General features: G+C 38.8%; 1 protein-coding gene across 1 annotated transcript in view; it reads left to right on the forward strand.

Annotated features, from left to right (window-relative positions):
- Positions 1 to 27,386, forward strand: part of GNB4 (G protein subunit beta 4) — a 61,961-nt gene that overhangs the window by 8,091 nt on the left and 26,484 nt on the right. Inside the window, exon 2 of the mRNA XM_058556303.1 lies at positions 19,917 to 20,015. Coding sequence (XP_058412286.1) covers positions 19,959 to 20,015 — 57 coding nt within the window. The 5' untranslated portion in view covers positions 19,917 to 19,958. The remainder of the gene's footprint in view (positions 1 to 19,916; positions 20,016 to 27,386) is intronic.

The following is a 27,386-nucleotide window of genomic DNA, read 5'->3' on the forward strand; positions in this document are numbered from 1 at the left end:
GAAATTAAAAACCCAGTAATGCAGCTTAAGCTGAATGAGGCTTTGTTGTCTAACTGGCATGTGACGTAGATTATATGTTGTGTTTAGGATAGTTAACAAGGCTTATAGTGACCAGTTTTTATAAGGAAATAATTTAAAACATTTTTTACTTTCTGCACTTCTGTAAATTAAATTATGTATTTAAATGGGAAAATGGTAGACAGCTAATTACTTAAGGAAATTGAAATTTGCCAAGGGATCTTCATTATGTTCATTACTTATTAAATGGGCCTCTAGGGAAGCTGAGGGGGGGCGGGGGGTGTGGAATAAGCTTTTTGAAAAATGTAGTCTCCTTGTCATATGGTGTAAAAAGCAAAAGTAGTTGGTATTTAAAAATTTTAAAACTTAGATATTAGTTTTCATTGTTATATGTTAACCTTTATGGGGATTAAACTTTATCAACAAGGGATTTCATTATGTTCATTAATTATTAATGTGCCACTAGGGAAGCTTTTGAGGGGGGAAAAAACAAATTTAAAACCACACACACAGAGACTGCTCCATGCCTTAAGATATAAAGAAGGGGAGAAATGTTGATATGTAAATTTCACCCATGGTAATGTGCTAACTAATCTTTTAGTAAGGGAACATCTTTGTAAAGTTTTAGAGATGATGGTGAGACAGACTATGAAGGGATGGTGAAGTATCAGGGGTAATGTGTGTTTTCTTAAGGCTGCTGAAAAGCAGCATTGGTATATGTGATAATGTTGCAAGATGAAAGCATCAATAGGAAAATCAGCAGTAAGAATAAAATGAAATGTGACTAAAGGTAACTAAAAATGAATACACTGTTCAAGGCACCTGGTGGAGATAAGCCCCCTTTGATTGTTGGATTTTGAGAACACTAGTGGTGGGAGTGGGGAGTTGGGGGTGGAGTGAATCCCAAATAGTTAGTCTGGGTTATTAATTAGATGTTGAGCTAAACTCAAGGCAGCAGGTGTATGATATTTTGGTAAATAAAGTGTGATCCTGAAAGTTGCATTGGTTCATCTGTTCATCTCAGATCAGTATCACATAGGTATGATTGCTTTTTAATTAGTAAAACCTCCAGAGTTTTATCTTGCACCTAGGCATTGTGGCTTTATGTTAGAAAGAATGAAATCTGCACTGGGAGAAAGACAGAGTGCTATACTCTATTTCTACTTATTATTGGTGACTGAGATATTTTACTTTTGTGTGTGTGTGTGTGAGGAAGATTGACCCTGAACTAACATCTGTGCCCATCTTCCTCTATTTTGTATGTGGGACGCCGCCACAGCACGGCTTGATGAATAGTGCATAGGTCCACACCCAGGATCCGAACTTGTGAACCCTGGGCCACCAAAGGGGATCGTGTGAACTTAACCACTATGCCACCGGGCCGGTCCTGAGATATTTTACTTTTATTAAAGCTATGATGGGCCGGCCCCGTGGCTTAGCGGTTAAGTGCGCGTGCTCTGCTGCTGGCGGCCCGGGTTCAGATCCCGGGCGCACACTGACGCACCGCTTCTCCAGCCATGCTGGGGCCTCGTCCCACATGCGGCAGCTGGAAGGATGTGCAGCTGTGACATACAGCTATCTACTGGGGCTTTGGGGGAAAAAAAGGAGGACGATTGGCAATAGATGTTAGCGCAGAGCCAGTCTTCCTCAGCAAAAAGAGGAGGATTAGCATGGATGTTAGCTCAGGGCTGATCTTCCTCACAAAAAAATAATAAAAAAAAAAAAGCTATGAACACATGGAATTGTAGCTACCTTCCCGTGAATATGTTCCATTGCATAAGTCACATTTTGTCCTGTGAAGCCAAGTCAGCAAATAAGCTAGATCATCATGCCTGTTACGCACTCATGAACAGTTGTTGGATGAGATTCTGATATCCCCAGTTGCCGTATTTTCATCCTTTGATGGTGGGATTCATTTAAAAAATTTTTAGATATAGCCAAGAGTAGTATGTAACCAAGTCTGGTAAATTTAAGGGGTTGTTTCTGGTAAAACAGAAGCAAATTATATGACTTTAAAATGATATAAGACTGTGTGACTTAGTGATACAGAGATGAACCATATGTGGTCCCATCAAAAAATCCAAGTAGTGATACTTGTGGAGTCATGTGAGAAAAGACAGGCTGACAAGGTTATGAATTGTAATTTACATAATCATAATTTTCCTAGTGTTTGGTTCACAGAGTCTTAGAAATACTAAAACTAGAGGCATCTCAACTTAGAGAAGGTAGTTTTAGGACTGAGTTAAAAGGAAATACCCTGCTATTTCACATAGCTGACAGAGAATTTATAGAACTTGTTACTTTCAGAGGTAGTACAGCTAAAAATATAAGCGTACTAAAAATGGTTTCAGTGGATCCACAGACAATGGTTTCAAAATGTATTGCATAAAGTTTAAGGGAAATCCTCAGTATGTTGAGTTCAGCCACATTCTCATGAAGCATTTAGTTTTGGTGAGGTAATACTTTAAATATGTGCTCTATTGTATCACTTACATCCTGATATAATTATTATTACTTACCTTTCTCATGAGAAGATGAACTTTTCTCATTGGGGTGGGTCAGTTCCTGTGCCTAGTGCAGCGTAGGTGTTAAATACATGTGTGTTTCGTGGAAGAATGAATCACATGATGGTTTGGATTAACAGTAGGTCGGGGTAGTGCTCATTTCTTATGTGCTTTAGGACTATAGGTAAAAACAATAGGAATAATGCAGGAAGAAAAATCTTTTTGAAAGCTTTACCGAAATGTTGACAGGAAAAAAGCTAAACCTATTCATTTAAAGCTTCCATTGTATCTCTCTCTATATATGTATGTAGGAATTTAAAAGGATACACTAAAAGAATAGAAACATATCCACTCTGTATTTAAAACATGCACTCTGCACCAGGTTTTCATGGAGTACCTGACATTACTGTAATTTTAGGTTTTGTTAGCCTTGCTTCAAAGACTTCTTCCCCTTTTTTTCTCTTTCCTTGATTTTAAAATTTTTAACTTAAAAATTAAACTTACTTAAGTTATGATTAAACACTCAGCTTTAATAAATGGCAAATAGTCTAAAACATTGCAGATGTCACACATATTTAATGTGTAGCACACAAATGTAAAAATGGGTAGGAATGAAACAACAAAATCCATTTGCTTTTAATTCCATAAATTTCTGTTCATTTTTTTATTTTTATGCAAGACATTTTATTGGGTCATGGAATTTACCATCTCAGTTGAGATTTCTGCAATGACGATATATCCCGTTCAGTGACAGAAGCCCTAATTATTATCCCAAGTGTTCACCCCAAATGGATCCATTTATGATACCTGGATAAAGAACTTGTTTTCTTGTTGATTGATTTATGACTGTGTGTGGCCTGACCATGTTGTGCCTTGTTAAGAAAACTTAATCACAAGTTCTTTAAAAATATATATATATAAATAAATATATGTAAGTGACTTTTGGCATTTCAGAATTCAAGTTTCTTTTATAGTTAATTCCAAAGATACATAAACTATATTTTCTTAGTGGGTGTTTTCATGTTTACTTTGCTGCTTTAATAAAGATTAATGCATTTAAGCCTTACATTAAAAAAAATTTTTTTCAAGTATCTCTCTTTTCGGGTGCCCTGGGTATTTCGAGATAGAAGATAGCCTGGTTCCTAAGCTGCCCTTCCCAACCCTGGTGTTTATTTCATTCTTGTATTTCTTAAAGGGTAAAGCAAGACCAAATACAAGTAGATTATTTTAAAGGAGATAATGGCTGCCAAAAAAAAATCAAGATTTTGCCAGATGCATTGTTTCTTGAGGAAAGGGAAGATAACACCTGAAATACGTAAGGGAATTGTTAATGATTTCTTTGTAAAAACATTTTAAGTTGTGAGCCTTGAGAAATAGGAAATTTATATGAGAACTTCTCTTTTTTCTCTATTGCTTCTTTTTCCATTCTGAAGCCATCCTTCAGAAAAAAAAATCAAAACATTTTCACAATTCAGATATGGGAAGTAATTTTGCTCTATTTTAAAACTGGTGAGACTGGGAATGATTTTTTCTATAATTATGTATTCTATCTAATAGCTTTTTTTAAAACATTTAAAAAAAAATATTTAGCTGTTTTGTTTGACCAGGAAGGTAATATAAATGGCATTCAGTTTTTTTAGGAACTTCTTAGTGCATAATCCCACATTCTTGAGCTTTCCTCCAATCAAGTGGTTTTAGACTTGTTTCCTTGTAAATAAGAGTTTAGACCTGTGGTTCTCAAACTCTAAGAGGCATCAGAATCACCTGGAGTGCTGAGCCAGCCCTGATGGCCTAACAGTTAAAGTTCAGTGCACTCTGCTTTGGCGGCCTAGGTTCAGTTCCGAGGCGTGGAATCACACCACTCATCTGTCAGTAGCCATGCTGTGGTGGCAGCTCACAGAAGAACCAGAAGAACTTACAACTATACACAACTATGTACTGGGGCTTTGCGGGGGAGGGGACGGAAAGGAAGAAAAAGGAGGAGGATTGGCATCAGATGTTAGCTTAGGGTGACTCTTCCCCTGCAAAAAAAAAAAGAATCACCTGGAGTGCTTGTTAAACACAGACTGCTGGGCTCCACCCTCAGTTTCTTATTCTTTAGGCCTGGGAGAGGGCCTAAAAATTTGTATTTCTTTTATTTTGACTATTTCTTTTTTTGGGGGGGGGGGATGAGGAAGACTGGCCCTGAGCCGACATCCATTGCCAGTTTTCCTCTTTTTGCTGAAGAAGATTAGCCCTGAGCTAACATTTGTGCCCATCTTCCTCTACTCTGTGTATGGGATGCTGCCACAGCATGGCTTGATGAGCGGTGCGTAGGTCCGCACCCAGGATCTAAACCTGCGTAACCACTATGCCACCGGGCCGGCCCCAAAAGTTGCATTTCTAACAAGTTCCTAAGGGATGCTCAGGCTGCTGGTCCCTACCCTTTGAGAACTACTGATTAGTCTATTTGGTTAGATTAGTGGTTATCAACCATGTTTCTTCCCTTACACACCTGAAGCATATAACATTAATAATCGTGCCTCAATCTAGGAGTCAAGGCTTTGGAGTGGGGATGGACAAGGTGCTGTTGGGGTGGGTCAGGTATTGAAATCTCAGGAGGTGGGTGTAGGTTGAGAAAGCTCTTCAAATGATTGGCTGTTTTTCCTCCTATCCTCTCTTCCCTTTGACTCTCCCTCCCTCCTGCCCCGTCGTTAGGGAGTCCTGGTCTGTGTGAAAGAGTGCTCTGGGATAGAGAGAGTTTATGTTCTAGCCCAGCAAAGAGAAGAACACAGCCTCTAGAGTCAGGGAGGTGGCCCCAGCGCTTCTCGAGGAGTTAAGGAGAGAAAGAAGTGGTTACATTGCAGCATAACTGGAATGCTGAGGCCAAGAAAAGAATTCTTTCTGGTAGTAATTTTATTTTCCTTTTTTGTTTAAAGTATTCTTGTATTATAACTATTGATCCATCAATAGATACAGACATAGGCTTGAGTAGTGTTTATGGTTATAGCTTCTTCATATATTTCCCTTGCTGGACCGAATTAGCCCTAACTTAAAGTGCTGAGGACATTTTGTAAATGTGTTTTATTTACTCCCCTAAACAATCCCATGGTTTTAGTGTTAATCCCATGGATGTTAGTGTCTCTACTGTATGGAGGAGGGAATTGAGACTCAGAGAAGTGAAACAGTTTCTGGGATCACACAGTAAATCTAGTCGTATTCCATCTCTATTAGGTTGTGTGAGCTTGAGTAAGGTCCATACCCTCCATGACATGTGGTTTCCTCATGTGTAGAATGAGGACGATACTAGCACCCACCTTCTGTGGTTGATTCGAGGTTGTTAGATGAGTCACTAGGACGAGTTTTGAACAGTCTTGCTGTATAGTAAGTGCTCGATAAATGTCATCCTCTAGTCAGCCAGGTCCCACTTAGTATCTTTTGAGTTCAGGGGTCGTCCTGCCTTGCGCCAGGTTATCCTCCTGTTATACATTATAGGTCAACAATCTCTCATCCGCGAGTTGGAGATGGAAAATTCTTTGAAAACGGCTGTTTTTTTGTCAATCATTTAATCAAAACCTTATGTGATTTGGACTCATTTGGTGCCACAGCCTGACCTGAACTGACATGAAACTGTTGCTAGCCTATTTTTTCCCTGCCTAGTTGTGAATATGCTTACATTTGGCTGCAGAAATACTCCTTCTTGATTATGTGGGGTGCTGCCCCAGGGTCCAGTTGGGTGTGATGTGATATATGATGAACACACCGTTTTAAAATCTGAAAACTTCCAAATTCTGAAACGCCTCCGGCCCTAGGGCTTAGGGTAATGGATTGTGGACTTATGTGAGTATGCCCTTAGATGTCTGTTTTCCTTCTTAGACTTTATACTCCTGGAGAGCTGAGCCTGTGTCTTATTCATATGTAGCCCCAGTTCTTGGCACATAATAGGCATTGAATAAATGTCTGGTGGAAGAATGAACTATGCCAGAACATACCAGTTAGGCGAAGGGGCACAGACAGGAGAGCAGCACCCTATTTGTTTCCTGGAACACACAAAGCAGACTGCCTTCAGTTCACAAGAGGCTGAGTTGTTTTACTTTTGGGGCACTTAAAAATGTTGATTGTAATGGCAAATATGGTAGCAAAAGAGGAGAAACAAAACTTAAAGCCTGTGCTACGGTTTCAGCATCTCTAACTTCTGTTGTGTTTTTTTTTTCATATCTGTTCACCCCATGCAGCTCTAGGTTTTTGGCTGACTTCTTGAGAAAGACAGCCACGTGGGAATATCTGTATACGGAGTACTTGGGGTGGGTAGGCAGGGGTATTTTTAAATTCTTTGGTAAGAATGATCATAAAAGCTTGAAATACCTTACCTAAATCATTATGGGTTTAGGGTTTTTTTTTTTTTTTTAATTTTACAGAGTATAGGAATTATAAATCAGGGTTGCTCAGAGAAAAGTGGAACATTAGAGAATTAATTATAACAACAACAAAGTTGAAATTAACTTTTTCTTTTTTTGAAAATGATTGTACAATATGTAAGACTTCCTGTTGCTCCAACATTATTGCCAAAACTTGTATCATCTGATTTGATTTTAGCCATTTTAATAGGTATGTGTCTTACCATGGGTTTTTTTTTTTTTTTTGTGAGGAAGATCAGTCCTGAGCCAACATCCATGCCAGTCCTCCTCTTTTTTGCTGAGGAAGACTGGCCCTGAGCTAACATCCGTGCCCATCTTCTTCAACTTTATGTGGGACGCCGCCACAGCATGGCTTGACAAGCAGTGTGTCAGTGCGCGCCTGGGATCCGAACCCAGGCCGCCAGCAGAGGAGTGCATGCACCCAACCGCTATGCCACGGGGCTGGCCCCGAAATTAACTTTTCTGATGAATAGACTTGTAGTAAGCAAACGGAGTTTACGCTTAAAATTTTTCAGTGCATTTAAAATATTCTTTCATGCCTTATTTGAGCTTTCGTGATCAGTATGAAAAGTATTAGTAGCTAGGAAATACTTGTCTCGTGTAGATTAAAATAGCTGTTCACTAACACAGTAGTATAATTGTACAGGCTACATAATGCCTTGCTTTAGTAAAAATTCTGTGGACATTTTAAGAAGTGGAGGGGGAAGGCCATTTGAATTATGCAACTGTATGTTTTTGTCCCATTTTATTTAATAAATTGGCTTGGATACAATGGCTCATTGGTAGTTTTTGATATCTGTAACTGGTACAGCTGAACTGTTAAAAGATAACTGATACGCTGCTTCCTGCTCAACTTACAGTGCGTTCACCATATGATAGTTATTTAAAATGTGTTAAATGAATCAAATATTCATGTTGAAAAATAACTTAGTCAAGAAGTTATAGTAATTGAAAGAGCACTGTGCTTATATCAAACTGATTTCTGTTAAATTATTAATTTAAATTTCTTTGCCATCAGCAATTTCGATATCACTTCAGATTAATTGCGATAAACAGCTCCAATTTGATCTTGAGTGAAAATCACCATTGGTGAAATTCTTGACTCTTACACTGTACCCTTCTGATGATTGTTGTTTTTTTGTAAAGGAAGGTAGAGATGGCTCATATATATCTCATACTCCTTCATATCTTTCCTTCCTCTCAGGAGGGAAGTTTCTTAACTAGCTGTCTGAAGATAGACCCTGGGAAACATAAATATTTAAGAAATGAATAGGGGGTGGGTGCAGGAAGAGCCCACAAACATACAGAGAAGGAATAGTGAAGTACAAGGAGGATCTAGGAAGTGTGGGGTCATGAAAGCTGTGAGAGTAAAGTTTGAACAAGAAGGGAGGATCATCAGTTAGATTCAGCAGAGAGGTCTAATGAGATGCCCTCTGAGAAGGGGCACTATGACAGTGTGGTTGAGAGCCTGGTTCTAGAGGCATGCATGCTTGGGTTCAATTCCCAACCCTGCCTCTAATCTTAGACAAGTTATTTAACTTGCCTAAGCCTTAGTTTCTCTTTGTCTTTATTTTTATTTCATCCCATTCTATTTATTTTATGAATCCCAGTGAACTTTACAGGTGTTAAAAGAAACAAGCATATTAAAAATTTTGTGGGTTTTTTTGAGCAAAAACCGATTTGGATTAGGCAATGCCAAACCAGAAGTGGTTAGGAGTGTTCCACCACTGGAAGGGTAAGACTGGTAGGGGCAAGACTTTTATAGAGAAGAGGAGGAAGCAAAGCAAGGAAATTCTTTGATTGTCTATAGCTTACATGGTTGCCTTATTTGGAAAGCCTAGTTGGCTGTGATTGGTTGTTCTTAGGTTTTGGTTTCTTAACCTTGAGGCATTTACAGGGTTAGGTTTTGGTTTGCTTACATAGGTGTCGCTAAGGTATTAGAACCCCCTCAGTCTAATGGCCTCCTGGTTTAATTAATTTAACAGGTGCAAGGGTTGGGTTAATTATAAAAATATTCATCTTGGATCCAGGTACATGAACTCACTTTTATATATTTATATTTGTTTGCTTATTGATAATATATAAACATCTGTAGAGCGAATACCCAACTCAAGAATTTGAAAATTAACAATTACTGGCAACTACTTATATGCTCCTCTCTTGTGCTGTTTTATCATTCCCTTGCTTCAAAAAAGTTTTATTACGTATGTATGCATTCCTAAACAGTGTATTATTTAGTTTTAGTTGTTTTTGAGTTTTGTAAAAAGAGTATTATGCAGGTATGTGTCTTCTGGGACTTACTTTTTTCTCTCAATATTATTATTCAGATCCATGTACGTTGTCTGTACATGTAGTTTGTTGGAGAAGAGGGAGAATCCCCCTCTGCCCTTTCCTTTAAGGTTCTTATGGCTGGCCAAATAATTAAAAGACAGGTTAGCAGGAGAAAATAATACCTAGTTTAATAACATGTATACATGGGAGAAACCAGGGAAACTGAGCTTCTCAACAAAATAGTGGCGATTCTCATCTTAAATACTATCTTCAGCTAAAGACAAAGGAGGATGTTGGGGGTGGGGGGTTTGGGAGACAGAAATTACAGTAGTCAAGGGTATGTATATTTAAATCCTCTCCTTCCTTACTGATTAGAGTTTCCAGAGATAAGGCCATCCCCCCCCTCTTCCCAAGACAGAGAGGGAGATACCTTTACAAATGGAGATTTCCCTTATAAATGTAAATGTTTGTCTGGCAACTCTTTGCAGGGCCACCTAGAGAATGTGGCCTGGGAGAGACAGAATTTCTGATAAGATGGGCTTGTTGGTACCTTTCCTGTTTATTATAACATCTATTTACATTATATTACAGCCATCATATGATAGTAACTCCTTCCTGAAACAGGCCTTCTATGATAAATTCTTTAGGCAGTTTGGGGGAGGTCAAATGTCTGTCAGAGAAAATAATCAAGATAAAGAGATATATTGTGGGGTGGCCAAATTTTGTCTCCCACAAGTTCATTCATGTTCACTGCTGTATAATAATTCACTGTGAAAACACTACAATTATCCATTCTGCTGTTGGTGGCCATTAGTGTTCTAGTTTATTGCTATTACAAGTACTGTTGTATGAACTCAGCTCATGGACACATGCTTTCAGGGATTATATACCCAGAAGTGGAATTAAATAGTGAGATTGAAAACAGTTATTTATTTATTTATTTATTTATTTTTGTGAGGAAGATCAGCCCTGAGCTAACATCCATGCTAATCCTCCTCTTTTTGCTGAGGAAGACCAGCTCTGAGCTAACATCTATTGCCGATCCTCCTCCTTTTTTTTTCCCCCCCAAAGCCCCAGTAGATTGTTGTATGTCATAGTTGCACATCCTTCTAGTTGCTGTATGTGGGACGTGGCCTCAGCATGGCCGGAGAAGTGGTGCGTCGGTGCGCACCCGGGATCTGAACCCGGGCCACCAGTAACGGAGCACGCACACTTAACCGCTAAGCCACGGAGCCGGTCCTAAATAGTGAGATTGAAAGATATCCTTCTCATCACCTTTGTTAGATATTGCCAAGTTGCTTCCCAATGAGTTGTCCCACCAGAATATGAGTTACCATTTTCCCACAACGTTGCCAACTCTTGGCTGAGATAAAAAAATTTTGTCAGTCTGATAGGTATGAAATCATTTTTTATTTGCATTTCCTGATTACTGAGCTTGAGTATCTTCTCATTTGTATATTGGCCTCTACAGTTTTTCCTGCTATGATTTGCCAGTTCGTATCTTTGCACATATTTCTATTAGATCATCAGTCTTTTTTGTTATTAGTTTGGAGGAATTGCTTTTAAATTCTAGATGCTAATCCTTTATTTGAATTTTAGCTTGCAACTGTTTTTTCCCAGTCTGTGGCTTGGTTTTTTGTTTTTTTCTTTCTCCCTCTTTGGGGTAGAGGAGAAACTCTTCTCGTCATGAGTACACTGTGCTTACACAACTGAAGAGGCTAGCTCTTATAGCTGACCTTTCCTCCTCTCCTCAGTCTTCTTGTATACAGGGATAATTATAAAAATCATCAACAGCTGTATGAGTGTGTAGGCGTGTGCAGCACACCATTAGGCTGTTTAGTAAACTTTGAGGATGAATCTGCTCCCGTATGTTAGAAGTTTTCTTTTTTTAAAGTAGCATGCTTGGGAGCCGGCCTCATCCCTTAGCAGTTAAGTGCATGTGCTCCGCTACTGGCGGCCCGGGTTCGGATCCCGGGTGCGCACCGACGCACCGCTTGTCTGTCCATGCTGAGGCAGCGTCCCGCATACAGCAACTAGCAGGATGTGCAACTATGACATACAACTATCTACTGGGGCTTTGGGGAGAAAAAGGGAAAAAAAGGAGGAAGATCGGCAATAGATGTTAGCTCAGGGCCCGTCTTCCTCAGCAAAAAGAGGAGGATTGGCATGGATCTTAGCTCAGGCTGATCTTCCTCACAAAAACAAAACAAAACAAAACAAAAGTAGCATGCTTGATGCCTCTTTGTCTTCAGCTTTGGGGCCGTTCACCAGGTCTGAGTCCTTAAACGTCCCACTCAGTTTTCTGTTATGCATATAATTAGTGTAGATGGAAAACTTTAATTTATGTCTATAACCACTTTCTTTGTGGTCATTAATTCAGAGAAAGCCTGATCAGTGAGAGAATATTCCTTGGTTTACTCCCTTCTTAGGTTGGGATCTTGATTATTTTAAGCTTTAAATAAGGAAGACTCTGCATTCATTTATGGTGCAGTTAGTCTGTCTGGCTATACCCAATAGAGGACTTCTTCAGTAGTGGGTGACTGTTCATCTTACTGGTTTTCTTTCTTCTGCTATTACTTTCCATATTTTTCTTTTCCCCACGTTGAAGTCACAAAGCTTTATAACGTATTTTGCCACCTCCCTGGTTTCTGTCCCTTATTAACTGTGGATGTAAAGGAACTGCAGGAGGGCGAGTGGTTAGATGACTTTGTTTTCTACCAGTCAGAATAAGTGCCCCTGGAGGACTTCACTCCTCTGAATCTGAGCTTGTCTTTAGGTATAGTTTGAGGGAGCTACTTACTAAATTATACCTCATGAGACAATATCTTGCTCAAGAATTCGAAACTTTTATAGCCATGTTATATATGCCCAGACCATGTCAATACACAGAGTCGCCACTTCTTGCAATCCTCACCTTCAAAACATGATTTATCAGGATTTATGGTATTAGCTTTCACCTGGGGGTGTCTTAGTGTCTCCTTTTACCCTAGTTAGCCTCTAGGCTTGTCTGGACGTAGTTTGTAATCTAGTCTATGCTAGATGCAGTCTTTATTGGTATTCTCAGGAATCCAGCAATTGTCAGGTGAGAAGAAAAGATCAACAGGAAGTCTGGGTAATCAAAATATTCTCTCTCCTTAGTGACAAAACTAAGTTTTCTTTAAAGAGTGAAAAGTTAGTTCTTCTTCTTAGCAGCAAGTATGAAAGGGGAGAAGGCAGCATTGTCGTTTCTTTTCAGACACTCAAAGTTTATGGTTGTCTGTGTAGGGGAAGAAAAATAATTTTCCCTCTACCCTCCTGAGTTCCTGGCTGAGGCTTCCTGTAATAAAAGATTAACAAGAGAAAAACAAACAGAAGTTTATTAACATGGATACTTCAGGTATACATGGGAGATACCCAGGGAAAAATGAGTAACTCCCTGAGGTAGCCCAAGCCACCAGCTTAAATACCATCTTCAGCTCAAGCTAAAAGAAAGGTGTTTGGCGGGGGAGGGTACAGGGGGGTGGGAGTGGGGGTTGTGGGGGTGGGGAACAAATCATGGGAGGTTACTAGAAAAGCAAGGGTAAACAAGGGTAAGGTTTGTTTTGCAGATTTAAGTCTGTGCTTCTTTGTTGATAAGATGCTCTTGTGATTTAGAGTCAACCTTCTCTTCCTGATACGGAGAGGGAGACACCCTTACAAATGGAGATTTCCATTATAAATGTAAGTTTCCATTTCAAAGGGGTAACTTATACTCGTTTTTTTTTTTTTAAGAGTTTCTCCTGTTGTGTCTGCTGTTTCTCAAAATAATCCTCATGGCAAAGAGGCGTATTTTTGGGGTTGCGCATATTTTGGGTTGGTGTATTCTGCTACCTTGCATTCGGCACAAGCATCACAAGGGTTCTGATTTTGTCACTTAGAAACATTTCTCAGACAGCCCCTTGCCTTATAACTGCCCCCTCATTTTCCATCAGGTCTGCTTAAACTCAGCTGAAGTCAGCTGGATGTGCTGAAGTCAGCTGGATGTGAGTGAGGCTTGAGAATTCAGAATTCCATGTGAGGAAATGGGGTCCTGTATAGGCAACTCTCTTTGTTTTTTTTTTGTTTTATAATTTTATTTATTTATTTTTTCCCCCAAAGCCCCAGTAGATAGTTGTATGTCATAGCTGCACATCCTTCTAGTTGCTGTATGTGGGACGTGGCCTCAGCATGGCCGGAGAAGCAGAGAAGCGGTGCGACGGGGCGCGCCGGGGATCTGAACCCCGGGCCGCCAAGAGCGGAGCGCGAGCACTTAACCGCCAAGCCACGGGGCCAGCCCTAGGCAACTCTCTTTGAAAGTTCTTAAGGAAAGATAGAAAAAGACTGTAAGTGATAGTGAAATATGGAATCAAGGAGTTTTGTCTTTTTTTTTTTTTTTTTTTTTAAGGAAAAGACATGTTTAACCCCTAATGGAAAGGATGCAATTGAAAGTGAAAGGTGGGCCGGGCTGGTGGCGCAAGCAGTTAAGTGCGTGCGCTCTGCTGCGGTGGCCCCGGGGTTCGCCTGTTCGGATCCCAGGCGCGCACTGACGCACTGCTTGGCAAGCCATGCTGCGGTGGCGTCCCATATAAAGTGGAGGAAGATGGGCACAGATGTTAGCCCAGGGCCAGTCTTCCTCAGCAAAAAAAGAGGAGGATTGGCAGATGTTAGCACAGGGCTGATCTCCTCACACACACACACAAAAGAAACAAAAAAGAAAGTGAAAGGTTCCCTAAGGTGGTTGTTTGCTGGCTGAAAGTGAGGAATTATACCTACAATAGACAGACTACGCTGTTAATACCTGAATACGCTGAGCAATCTCAGCTTCACTAATAGCGGCTTAAACAAACATTATATTCATTCTGATGTACTATAATATGAAGCCCACTGTCATCTAGAAGTATTCTTGCCAACCTGAATATCATGTAGCCTGTAGATCTAACTTCCTTCCAGTTTATAAGCAGTATAGGGTAGACAGAGAAACAAGGTAAACAATACCGTAAGGAAGTAACCAGACTGTGGGATGTTCTATAAAACAAGTGGCTCAATCTCTCCAGTAAGTCAATATCATGGGGAAAGAAGAAAGCAGGAAGTGGATACTTCTAGATGGAAAGATATAAGAGACATAATCAAATGTATTATGTAGTCCTTAATTGGATCCTGATTTGAACAAATCAAATGTGTAAAATGATATTGGTGGAATAATTGGAAATTGGAAAATGGACTAGGTATTAGCTACTAAATAATTACTGTTAATTTTGGTAGGTTTGTTAATTGTATTATGGTTTAGTAGAAAAATGTCCTGATATTTTTGGAGATGTATCCTGAAGTATTTAGGAGTTGTTGACACAAAATAACCAATAACCATTCTATAGATAGGAGAGATAAGGTGACCTTTACTTGAGCAAGGGTGAACACTATAATCTGGGAAAGCAGTCTCCACAAAAGAAGAAAGTATTCTGGAGAAGCAAGGTTTTCAGTACAGTCTTATACCTGTTTTAGAACAAAGAAAACATGCCCAGGATACATATTCATCAAAGTTTCAAAGAAGTATTCAGTTGCAAATTAGTAGGTCGACATGACGCTGATGTCCAGGAAAGGAAACTTATCTTCAGGAGTACTAATATGGGCAGGTGTTACCAATAGGGCATTACCAGTATTGGTGTTGTAGGAGGGGAAGTATGCATTCTTAAGAGAGTGCATTCTTTTGCTTTGAGATAATGTTTAACGCACCCTTTACTTTAATGGTTAAAGCACTTGTACAGTGTATGTGTGATAGGCCACAGATCAGGCTTCTTTAGTTCAAGCTGAATCTGTTTTGAACCAGAATAGCTACCCCATATATCCAATATGTGAAAATCTTGTCAGAGTAAAATGTCTTGATGTCTGCAATTGACTTTAAAATACTTCAGCAAAAGCAAAGAAAAGAAAGCAAAGAAATACAGCAGCAATATTAACAATTTGTAAACCTACATGGTGGGTATTATGGGTGTTCATTATACTAATTTCTCTACCTTTCTCTGTGTTTGAAACTTTTCTTACGAAAAAGACTAAAACAATGGAGGAAAAAAAGTGAGATTGAATATACTAGAAGAAAAGGGATAATCAGAAGTGTAAGAGTACTGCAAAGATGGGGATAGATAGGATTTAAATCACAGGTGGAGGAATTGGCCAAAATGAGAGAAGAGTCAGCTCCTCTGTTATAATAGAAGGGAAGGAGGAGAATATGAGTCATCAGTTATGTTTGTGTAGTTTTGTGAAGCTAGTAGTGGAAAATTGAAAGAGTTCATGTCTGTTGACGTCTACTTTCTCTGTGATACAGAAGGCAAGGTCATCCGTTGTGAGAGGGGTTGTGAAAAGGTCAAAAGCTTGAAAAGAGTTCAAAGGAATTGAAATAGTTGATAGTAAGTAGAAGTGGTGAGTAAAGAGCTGCATAGGGTTGCCGGGTAGTTTTGAGGGCCCAGTTGAGATTGGTGATATGAATTGGTAGTAGAACTGTTGATACCAAACCTCTTAATCTCAAATTCATGTGCCTGATGCTCAGTAAGCCAATCATTGAGACACAGGTGCTTGGAGATAGAGAAAGGTTTATTCAAATTGGCCAAAAGGAGAAGGTGGGAGGATGGGTTCTCTCAAATCTGCCTTAACAAAAGAAGAAAGCAGGGGGTTTTATGGAGCTAAGGGGCTTGGGAGGAGGAGTTTCTGAGAAACAAAGGAGAAATCCTTGTTTCTTTCACTCCAGATAAGCTCTTGGACAATTAGATTTCTGGGCATCAACTGCAGGTGGGAGCTGGTTGTCTGGTGATGGTAACTTCCTTGAATGCATTCTTTTTCTTCTGCAAAACGAGCTCAAAAATCCTTGTGACCCTTGAGTCACTCCTCAGGTTAAACAAGAAAACAGGAAATTAACAAGATTAACTTCTTTTCATCTTTGTCTGTGTTGGGAACAAGGTCAAAGGGTAATCAGGTTCTTACTGAATATTTACAGTAACCATCATACCCTGCCTCACTGATACGCAGTGTTGTTTGACTTCTTCAATCAATGTTTGGTTGCTTGAGTGCTGGCCAAAAGAAAGTAGGTAGTTGGGTTCATCCAAGGTTGTGATTTTTGTCTGTCAAGTGTGACAAAATAGAAGGGTAGGGGAACTAGGGTGCTGGCAAAATTGTTGATGAAGTGCTGGACCTGGAATCTAATCTGTATAAGAAGGAAAGTGCAACTTGCAACTAAAATTTCAACTTGCAGCTTATCCAAGTTCTGGAGATCTAATGCACAGTATAGTGATTATAGTCAACTGCACTGTATTATATATTTCAGAGTTGCTAAGAGACTAGATCTTAAATGTTCTCTCCACAAAAAAGAAATGGTAGTTTTGTGATGTGATTAGAGGTGTTAGCTGACTCCTTGGTGGTAATCATATTGCAATATATAAATGTGTCAAATCAACATATTGTACAACTTAACCTTACACGATAACTTACATAATATTATCTCAATAAAAAAAAGGAGGTGCCACAAACTCAGTATATTCCGCAGTGGATTCCTCATCTTTCTTATGAACCTTCTCTTGTCAATGACTATAAAGGGTCCGGGATTTTACCTAATTACAAACCAATAAATTAGTCTGTTATTGTTTCATGGATGCTGGCAGAAAACATGAAACTGCTTGGTCAGAGACCAAGTACTTTGTTACTCCCAGCACAGCAAGTAGCATGGCCTTAACGTTTGTGTTGATGCCTCTTGCTCCTCAGTTCCCATGGGGGTGACACAGGTGGGTCTGGATGGATGCCACACATGCATTGAGTTTGCGTCACACCCCAGAAACACTGAGCCTGGGGAAGTTACCATTTTTATAGTAAGTGGAACCCATTCTGCTCTTTGTCTTGGGGGAAGACCTTGTCTCATTCCTCAGGGTTGCTTGCTCCAAGTACAGCCCTGAAAAATGGCCCAGGTAAAAGGGACTAGGGCCTTGTATTCTAGGCACACCCAGCTAAAATATGCAGGGACGATCAGGGCGTATGGCATATCCCAACAGTTCCCCATCCACAGAGTGGTGGCGATGAGGAAACTGCTTTTTCTTGGCTTGCCATTTCTATTCATGGTACTGTTACCGAACCAAGTGGGCTTGCCTCCTGGTGAGGTAAATAAGACTCTACACCAGTGGAAATTGTCTCACAAAGTAAAGTATATTTGCAGCAAATAGGAGGCCATGCGGAATCATTTCCAAAGTCATGGCGTCCCAAACAAAGGGAAAGAGGAACTTTTATTTGGTTGGGGAATGAATATTCAAAAGGGAGAGGGAGTACGCTGCAGATTATGGTAATGAGGCTTAATCTTCTCTTGAAGAGATCTTTGCATTAAACATAAGGCAAGGTCATGGGCACAGCTCTTGTAGGGAGGCTTGGTTAGCTTCAGAGTGGCTACTGGTTGTCTCCTTAACATAACAACAGTTACATGCTTCCAAACCCACCCTTGAGTTCTTCGGGGCACTAGTTGGTGACAGTACCTCCATCCTTTTGGACCCAGGCTGGAAAATCTCATTCATTTGGTACAGATCATAGTCTATTCTGAGTAACTCTTGCTAGCTGCAGATAAGCTGCACTTTAGAAGTTCACTTGTATGTGGATGGCTTTTGGGGTGGAAAGGCAGTAGATGGGTGGGTAAGAGGTGGTTTTTGAATGCCCTAAAATTTCTGAGGTCCCTTAGGGCCCCTTGATACTCCTTTTTAGTACATTAGCAACTCAGTGGGAGAGACTTACACCAGTCCTGCTTGTCCAGGATTTTTTAGAACCCTTAAAATGAAACGGCATCAAAACCAATCAGAGTTTCTAGGATTTGGGGGCCAGAGATATCTTGGGTATGGTCTAGGAAAGGCAATTAGGGCTGTAAATTTAAAAAACCTGCATGCTGCTTATCTTCAGTTAGGCAGAATGATATTCCAGACTGGTTATAATCTAACCGCTCTGGTACTCTCTGAGGAACATATTAAATTTTTAAACAGAACTTTATCAAGAAATGGTTAGTACTTATGAAGAAAATTTGCTGACAATTTAGATAAATGGAGAAATATACCACAGTAGTAAATTGGAAATGGAATATTAGAATAATGTCAGTTCTTCTCAAACTGCTTTATAGTTTAATGCCATTCCAGTCAATCCCGATAGATTTATTTTTTAATTTGACAAAGTAAATGTAAAGTTAACCCTAAAAGAATAATAGATATTTGTACTATAGTTGAAGTGAATGCAGAATAGACTCCAGAGACAACTTCCCTCTTCTGGGGATTTGGAGTTGGGATAGACATTTTGGGCTCCCGTCTTGACCTGAGGAGATATAAACTGGGTCTCGTGCTTGAAAAAGCAGAGAAAGTTACTCTGTAGAAAGAGGAAAAACAAGGATATGAAGAGAAGAACAGGGCAGGTAGGGAAAGAATATTACCAGTTTTCAGCCTCTAGCTTCCTCCTGAGGTAGTAATATTCCTACATTTTGTTTCTGTGATTCATCCTAAATCCTTAGAACAAAATTTCCTTTATTTCTTAAGCTATTTCAGGTTAGTTTATTTACTGGAGAAGAAAGTGTCTGAGGTGCTAGGTAGGGATATAGCAAAGATTAGAGCAAGCAAAGTCCCTGCCTTAGGGAGCTTACATTCTCCAGGAGGATGCAGACAACAAATAAGCGATAACATGCTAGATGGTGTTGAGTCCTATGGTGACCTTACAGAGACAGGGTCCGGGTCCTAAGTTGGGTGCATATGTGCTATGAGCAAAGGTCCCTCTGAGGAGGTAACATTTGAGCAGAAGTAAGGAAGCAAGTGATGAAAATATCAGGGGTAAGAGCATTTCAGGCAGAGGGAAGAGCAAATGTAAAGACACTGAGGTTGGAACCTACTTAGTGTGTTCAAGGTACATCAAGAAAGCTTCTCAGTGGCTGGAGCAGAGTGGTGGATGAGGAGGTCAGAGGGAGGTGTGGGTGAGATTGTGTAGGGCTCTGTAGGTCAAGGTAAAGTTAGGCTTTCCTCTGAGTGGAGTGGAAAACCCTTGAAGGATTTAAAGCAGAAGAGTGTCTTGTGTTTTAAAAGGATCGCTACTTGCTATTTTTAGAATGGACTGGAGAGTGGTCAGGGGCAGTAGAAAGGAGACCAGGTGAGAGATGATGGTGGCTTGGACTGAGGTAGTCAAAGTGGAGGTAATCGAAGTTGGTCAAATCCTGGTTATTTTTTTGAAGAAATAACTGACATGCTTTGCTGATGGGTTGGGTGCAGAGTATGAAAGAAACAGAAAAGTTAAGATGACTTCTAGGTTTTTGGTTTAAATAGTTGGAAGGATGGAATTGCCATTTACTGAGATTGGGAAGACCTGGGGGGTGGGGCAGGGTTCAGTTTTGAAGTATTAAGTTTGAGGTGCCTATTGGACATCTAAGTGGGGATGTCTGTTGGTGCCCTCTGACCTGTCGTAAAGTATTTCTCACTGGGCTCCATTCGAGTACTAATTCTCTATAATTTAGTCTTGAATACTACAACTCAAGATTTCTCTTCCTCCTCTGATCACATTCCTCCATGAAATCCTTTAGTAAATAACCTAGATCTATATTTACTAATCAATTTTAAGTTCCAGTAATAATTGACTATCATTGGAGTTTCAGAAGGACCAAAAAGAAGTTATACGTCAATATTTTAAAAGTAGATTAATATGTAAATGGAGAACTGAATCAGTCTCTCTCTTTATTTTTTAATAGTTGCTTTCACTTATTAACTTCTGAGGTAAACAAATTGAAAGAATGAGTGAACTGGAACAATTGAGGCAGGAAGCCGAACAACTGCGGAATCAGATCCAGGTAAGAGCAAACGGTTTCATTTTGAAATTTTAACACTTTTATTTGGTACCAGCAATGAACAAAAATCTGTTCCCTAGTTCACCAGTCTCCATATATTAAATAATGTATAAGGCTAGAAATGGTCAGTTTGTTTTTATCATGCCTCTAAAGAACTCTCCAGAAATCATTCCTAATAAATACCCGTGTGTACTAATGGCCTCTGTGTCCCTAAGAAGTTAATTTTATATATGTAATCCTTTCTGAAAGACAAACATAATTCTCTTCTTATTCACACACCTGGAATTGTAGTTTGATTTTTGGTGCAATACGATGAGGCAGATAATATCACTTTGTAATGTATTAGAAAAATATTAATCTCTAAAACATTAGATTGCAGAAAAACATTAAAAATTATTAGTGGCATAATAACGACATGTCTATCATCTTTTATTCTTGGAAATCAACTCAAAAGCGTAACGGCCATAAGAAACAAATACAAGCTCCATCTTTAACAAAATTAAAAGACACTTAGAACTTCAAACCATAATAGGTTGGGGAAGAGTTGTCAACTGTAGTGATGCATCAGAGTGTGGGAAGGCTTGAGAGAGGGTTTCTGCAGCTTTAAGTCTCATACAAAGTAGGTCACACTCCTTCAGGGACCACAATAAGAATCCTTTCTTTGGAACAGTGCAAACAGATGCTTCCCTGAACTGAGGAATATCAAGGAAGGCAGAGATAAAAATGAAAGGATATATACATGCCATCTTTTAGGAAGCCTCTTGGTGAGCAGGTTGGAGGAAGGAGACTGAATTGTGTGTAGCCTGGTGCTGCCTACTTCTTTTCGCAGGGAAAAGTAAGGGCTAAAACCGCTTACAAATATAAATGAAGAACTTCAGCACAAAGCAGGGAGAATCCCTAATAACTAGGAACACTGCTTTGGACGTCCCCAATATGAACTTTTTGCAATACCTGTTTCAGAAGAACTCATCTAACTTAAAAGTGAAGAACAAACATAGGATCTACACAAGGATATTGCAAGAAAAGAAAGGAGAGTAGAAGGAAAAACAAGGGATGGGTGAAGAAATTCACCAGAAAAATGTTGATTCTGAGCGGGTTAAAATCATAAGCAGTGTTATGGCCAGGAATTCCAGGAAGTTAATGATTTAGATGTGAATAAGAACTCTGAGTTGATACCTTGGGTGTCTGAACAAAGCTGTCAAAACAAAGGTAGGATTTATTTTGCGTGGGATGATCAGAGGCAGCTTCGTAGGTTTATCTCGGAGTTTGATGTTGCTGCCACCACCAGAACAGATTCTCCACCATCTCTGCTTTGTGTCACTTGTTGCCGATGCTGAGCAGGACCGACTGACTGGCCAAGCACACATGCCCATCTCATTTTTTTTTTCAGTTGGTTATGTGTAACCATGAGCTTGGTGGGTTTTTTTTTAGATTCCACGTATAAGTGAGATCATGTGGTATTTGTCTTTCTCTGTCTGACCTATTTCACTTTGCGCAATGTCCTCAAGGTCCTTCCATGCTTTTGCAAATGTCAAGATTTCATTCTTTTTTATAGCGGGACAATATTTCATTGTATATGTATACCACATTTTCTTTATTCATTCATCTGTCAGTGGACACTGAGATTGTTTCTGTATCTTGGCTATTGTAAATAATGCTCCATGAACATGAGGGTGCTGATATCTTTTCAAGTTAGTATTTTCGTTTTCTTCAGATAAATACCCAGAAGTGGAGTTGCTAGATCATATGGTAGTTCTATTTTTAATTTTTTGAGGAAGCTGTATAATGTTTTCTGTGGTGGCTGCACCAATTTACATTCCCACCAACAGTACACAAGGGTTCTCTTTTCTCCACATCCTCCCAACACTTATCTCTTGTCTTTTTGATAATAGGCATTGTAGCAGGTGTGAGGTGATATCTCAGTGTGGTTTTGATTTGCATTTCTCTGATGATTAGTGATGTCGAGGATCTTTTCACGTACCTTTTGTCCATCTGTATGTCTTTGGAAAAATGTTCAGATCCTATGCCCATTTTAAAATTGAATTGTTTGGGTTTTTTTTTTTTTTTTTTTTTGCTGTTGAGTTGTATGAGTTGTTTATATATTTTGGATATTAACCCTTTATCAGATATATGATTTGCAAATATTTTCTCCCATTCAGCAGGTTGCTTTTTCATTTGGTTGATGGTTTCCTTTGCTGTGCAGAAGCTTTTTGGTTTGATGTAGTCCCACTTATTTATTTTTGCTTTTCCTGTCTTTGCTTTTGGTGTCAAATCCAAAATACCATTGCCAAGACCGATGTCAGGGAGCTTACCGCCTGTGTTTTCTTCTAGGAGTTTTATGGTTTCAGGTCTTACATTCATGTCTTTAATCCATTTTGAGTTAATTTTTGTGTGTGGTGTAAGATAGTGGTCCCGTTTCATTCTTTTGCATGTGGCTGTCCAGTTTTCCCAGCACCATTTATTGAAGATACTGTCCTTTCCCCATTGTGTATTGTTGGCTCCTTTGTTGTAAGTTAATTGACCATATATGCATGGGTTTATTTCTGGGCTCTCTATTCTGTTCCATTGATCTGTGTGTCTGTTTTTATGCCAACACCATACTGTTTTGATTACTTTAGCTTTTGTAATATAGTTTGAAATCAGGAAGTGTGATGCCTCCAGCTTTGTTCTTCTTTCTCAAGATTGCTTTGACTATTCAGGGTCTTTTTTTGGTTCCATATACATTTTAGGATTGTTCTGTTTCTGTGAAAAATGCCATTGGAGTTTTGATAGAGATTGCATTGAATCTGTAGATTGCTTTGGGTAGTATGGATAGTTTGACAATATTAAATCTTCCAAACTGTGAGCATGAAATATCTTTTCATTTATTTGTGTCATCTTCAGTTTCTTTCATCAGTGTCTTATAGTTTTCAGCATACATGTCTTTTACCTACTTGGTTAAATTTTTTCCTAGGTATTTTATTCTTTTTGATTGTTTTCTTAATTTCTCTTTCTGATAGTTCTTTATTAGTGTATGGAAATGCAACAAATTTCTGTATATTGATTTTGTATCCTGCAACTTTACTGAATTCATTTATTAGTTCTAATAGTTTTTTGGTGGAGTCTTGAGGGTTTTCTATATATATATAGTATCATGTCATCTGCAAATAGTGATAGTTTTACTTCTTCCTTTCTAATTTAGATGCCTTTTACTTCCTTTTCTTCCCTAATTGCTCTGGCTAGGACTTCCAATACTATGTTGAATCAAGATGGTGAGAGTGGGCATCCTTGTCTTGTTCCTGATCTTGTTCCAGAGGAAAAGTTTTCAGCTTTTCAACATTGAGTGTGATGTTAGCTTGTGGGCTGTATGGCCTTTATTACATTGAGGTACGTTCCTCATATACCCACTTTGTTGACAGTTTTTATCATAAATGGATGTTGAATTTTGTAAAATCCTTTTTCTGCATCTGTCAGTGATGATCGTATGATTTTTATCCTTCATTTTGTTAATGTGGTGTGTCATATTGATTGATTTTCAGATGTTGGACCATCCTTGCGTCCCTGGAATAAATCCCACTTGATCATGGTATATGATCCTTTTAATGTAGTGTCAAATTTGGTTTGCTAATATTTTGTTGAGGATTTTTGCATCTATGTTCATCAGGGATATTGGCCTTTAATTTTCTTTTCTTGTGGTGTCCGTTTCTGGAATGCTTGGTCAAGCACATGGTCGCATGCTGATCTCATTTAATCCTCATTGCACCCCTGTGAAGTAGATGGTGTTTCTTATTTTACAGTTGAGGAAACTGAGCCTCAGTGAGATTAATAACTTGCCAAGGTAACATAACTACTAAGTGGTAGACCCAGTATTCAGGCCAGGTATATTTTGTTTGCAGAGGCTGTGCTCTAGCACCACTGTGGCACTGCTCCCAGCTGTGTTTGCTAATATCTTGCTCTGCAGCCTGTGTGGTAGCCATATGAGTCTGAGTCTGGTTGCCATTCCCTGAATGTTCGTTGCTCTTTCCCACTTCATTGCCTTTTTTCAAATTGTTTCCTTTGCCTGGAATTACACTGCTTCTGTTCCAATTTTGTTCCTGGGACACCTGTTCATTGAGACCTAGTCCTCCTCTAAAAAAGCCTCACCAGAGTCCTCCGCTTGGATATATTCTCTTTCTTTGATTGGAAGGCAGCATGGCATGGTGGAAAGTGCATGGACTCCACCTTTTAATTGTTTTGAGGTGATGGGCAAGGTTTTAACTTTTTCGATGCTCGATATCTTTGCTGTAAAGTGAGAATACCAATGCCCACTATATAGATTAGTGTACAGGATTAAGCTGAATGACCCGTAAAAGGATTAGGCCAACCCAGTAAGTGGCAGTTCCTTACTCATATAGACTTTGCACTTGTGTTACAGGGTGCTCCCAGCCTGCCTTGTGTTATAGTTCCATGCGCACATTTGCCTCTACTCTTGCGCTTGGATGGAAATTTTGTGTCTTAATCATCCTCATATCTCACCAGCGTCCTGAGCACAATGTCATGGGCACAGGTGCTCACTGAATCATCTCCCGTGATTTCAAGTTACCACATGTGTGTAAAATACCATGTGCTTTTTTTCTCAGTGTAATCATGTCATGCTATATTTAAAGACCCTCCCTTCCTTCTTTCCTTCCTCCTCACTTCCAGAAATATAATCTAACTATATATTTCCCTAACTGTGGTATAAACACGTGACATAATAGAAATGTATGCTATTTGGTGCAATATATGGTTTATTTTAAATTCAAAACAGAAATAGAGAAAACAGATTTTTTTGTAATTGATACTGGTTTGATTTGGACTGAGAAATATGTCACCTTTCTCTTATTTTGCACAAAGATGTTAATATCAGGTCTTGTATTTCTTATGGTGGACAATATGGAATTCAGCCTTTAATTGGGACTAATGCATTTGTCTTCAGTTTTATAATGGATAGTAGCATTCATAAGAGCAAATTCTTTTCAATGTGAATAGAATCTTTGCATGATGTCAATTTGTAGGTAACTGCTGCTAAGATATTTGTAGAATTCTTATATTCCAACATGATGTTTTAATTTTTTACTACTGATTTGCACTATAGTTCATTAATTTTCTCTTGCATTTAAAAAATTGTATTATTAATATATAATTACAATTATTAATATAAAGTAAGCCCCATGAAGGCAGGGATTTATTATTTGTCCACCGCTATATCCATGGTGCCAAGAATAGTGCCTGACAGATAGTGTTCAACAGACTTTTCATCAGATGACTGAATCAAAAAAGATGACCTAAATAATGATAGTTCATTTTCATAAAGCTTAAAATCAGAGAACCTTTTTTTAGAATTTAGTCTTCAACTCCACCATTTTTGGAGCATGGCTCAGGCCATCACTGTCGTTTCTGGAAATTCTTTTCATTGTAGGAAAGTGGGCTAAATTATTCCTTCCCAAATGAGGTCTCTAGACCCACAATTTGACTGAGAATGAGAAGATCAAATCATATGTTTGTGCAACTACTTATGAACACCCTTACACAGAAATATTCTAAGTGTTTATAAATAGGTTGAAAGGGCAGCCAGAAAGATCATGTTTTCCACCCAGTCTTAGCTGCAAGCAGAGGCAAGGATTTTTCCCTTGCCTGACTGGAACAGGTTGCCCATTTGGGACATTTATTCAGCAAATATTGTGTGCCTCCTCTTTGCTAAGCACAGGAGGGAAAAACAAAGTTGAAGAAGATACCACCCTAACCTTGAGGGGGAAAAATTTTGTTTTAAGTCTAGTAGGCATAATGAATTGCACTTCTGATTTTCCCGTGTATATGAATCCTCTAAATTTAACTTGGTTTTAAACATTTTGTTGCTTATTAAATTGTTCTTTGCTTGCCTTTACATATTTTGTTAATTGATTTCTGTTTCACTATCTTTCTTTTGATAGTTCCCTTTGGTTTGTATAAAAATCTGAGATCTCTTTGAAAGGCTACCTTATAATGCCTAGGCATAAATATCAGCTTACATGTATGGGATTTGCTGTTAATATAAAAATATAGATGGCTTTCAGTGTAAATTGTTGCCTGTTATGTAAAACATTATTTTCCTGAAATATCATATCCTTCTCTCATTGGATAAAAAATATTTTATTTCTAATAGCAACTGTATACAGCATATTTGCAGAGCATTTAGAGAAGTGTTATGTTTTTTTTTTAATGTTTCTGAAATCACTGGAGTATACTATAAATATCCTTCTTATCCCCTCAACTTCTGGATGCCAGAACAAACAGAAGGGAACTCAGAACTCTTGCTTTCTGCTGAAACATAGTAACAAATATAACTCTGAATACTATGGGCTTATTAAATCAACCTAGTTCATTTTTACTCAGGGGATACAATTTTTTAAAAAAAATCTTTTAATCATAAACCAAAAGTATATTTCCACAATGGAATAGAATTGAGAGTTCGTAAATAAAGCCATACATCTATGGTCAACTGATTTTCAACAAGGGTAGCAAGAGCACTCAATAGGGAAAGAATAGTCTTTTCAACAAATAGTGCTGGGACAACTGGACATCCACATGCAGAAGAATGAATCTGGACTCCCACCTCACACCATATACAAAAATTAACTCAAAATGGGACAGCTTCAAGTATAAAATTCTTGGAAGTAAACATAGTTGCTAATCTTTGTGACCTTGGATTAGGCAACAGTTAAATACGACACTAAAAGTGCAAGCAACGAAAGAAAAACTACATAACTTGGATTTCATCACAATTAAAAACTTACATGTCAAAGGACAATGTAAAGAAAATGAAGAGGTAACCTACAGAATGAGAGCAAGTATTTGCAAATCATGCATCTTATAAGGGTCTGGTATCCAAAATATATAAAATACTCTTACAACCCAACAATGAGAAAGATAAGCCAATTTAAAAATTGGCAAAGGATTTGAATAGACATTTCTCCAAAGAAGATATACAAATGGCCAAAAGGCACATGAAAAGATGCTCAATCATTAGGGCAATGCAAATCAAAACCACAATGAGATACTACTTTACACCTACTAAGATGGCTATAAAAAAAAAACCACACACACGCAAAACAGGACAATAACAGTGTTTGTGAGGATGTGAAGGAATTGGAAGCCTCATACATTGTTGATGGGAATGTAAAATGGTGCAGCTGCTGTGAAAAACAATTAGACAGTTTTTTAAAAAAAACATAGAGTTACCATGTCACCCACCAATTCCACTCCTGGGTATGTGCCCAGAAGAACTGAAAACATACGTATCTGCAAAAACTTGCACATGAGCGTTCACAGCATCATTATTCTTAAAGGCAAAAAGTGCAAAGAACTTAAATGTACATCAGTTGCTTAACGAATAAA

The sequence above is a fragment of the Diceros bicornis genome, chromosome 15 (genome assembly GCF_020826845.1).
Source record: "Diceros bicornis minor isolate mBicDic1 chromosome 15, mDicBic1.mat.cur, whole genome shotgun sequence".
In the NCBI taxonomy this organism is placed as follows: domain Eukaryota; kingdom Metazoa; phylum Chordata; class Mammalia; order Perissodactyla; family Rhinocerotidae; genus Diceros; species Diceros bicornis.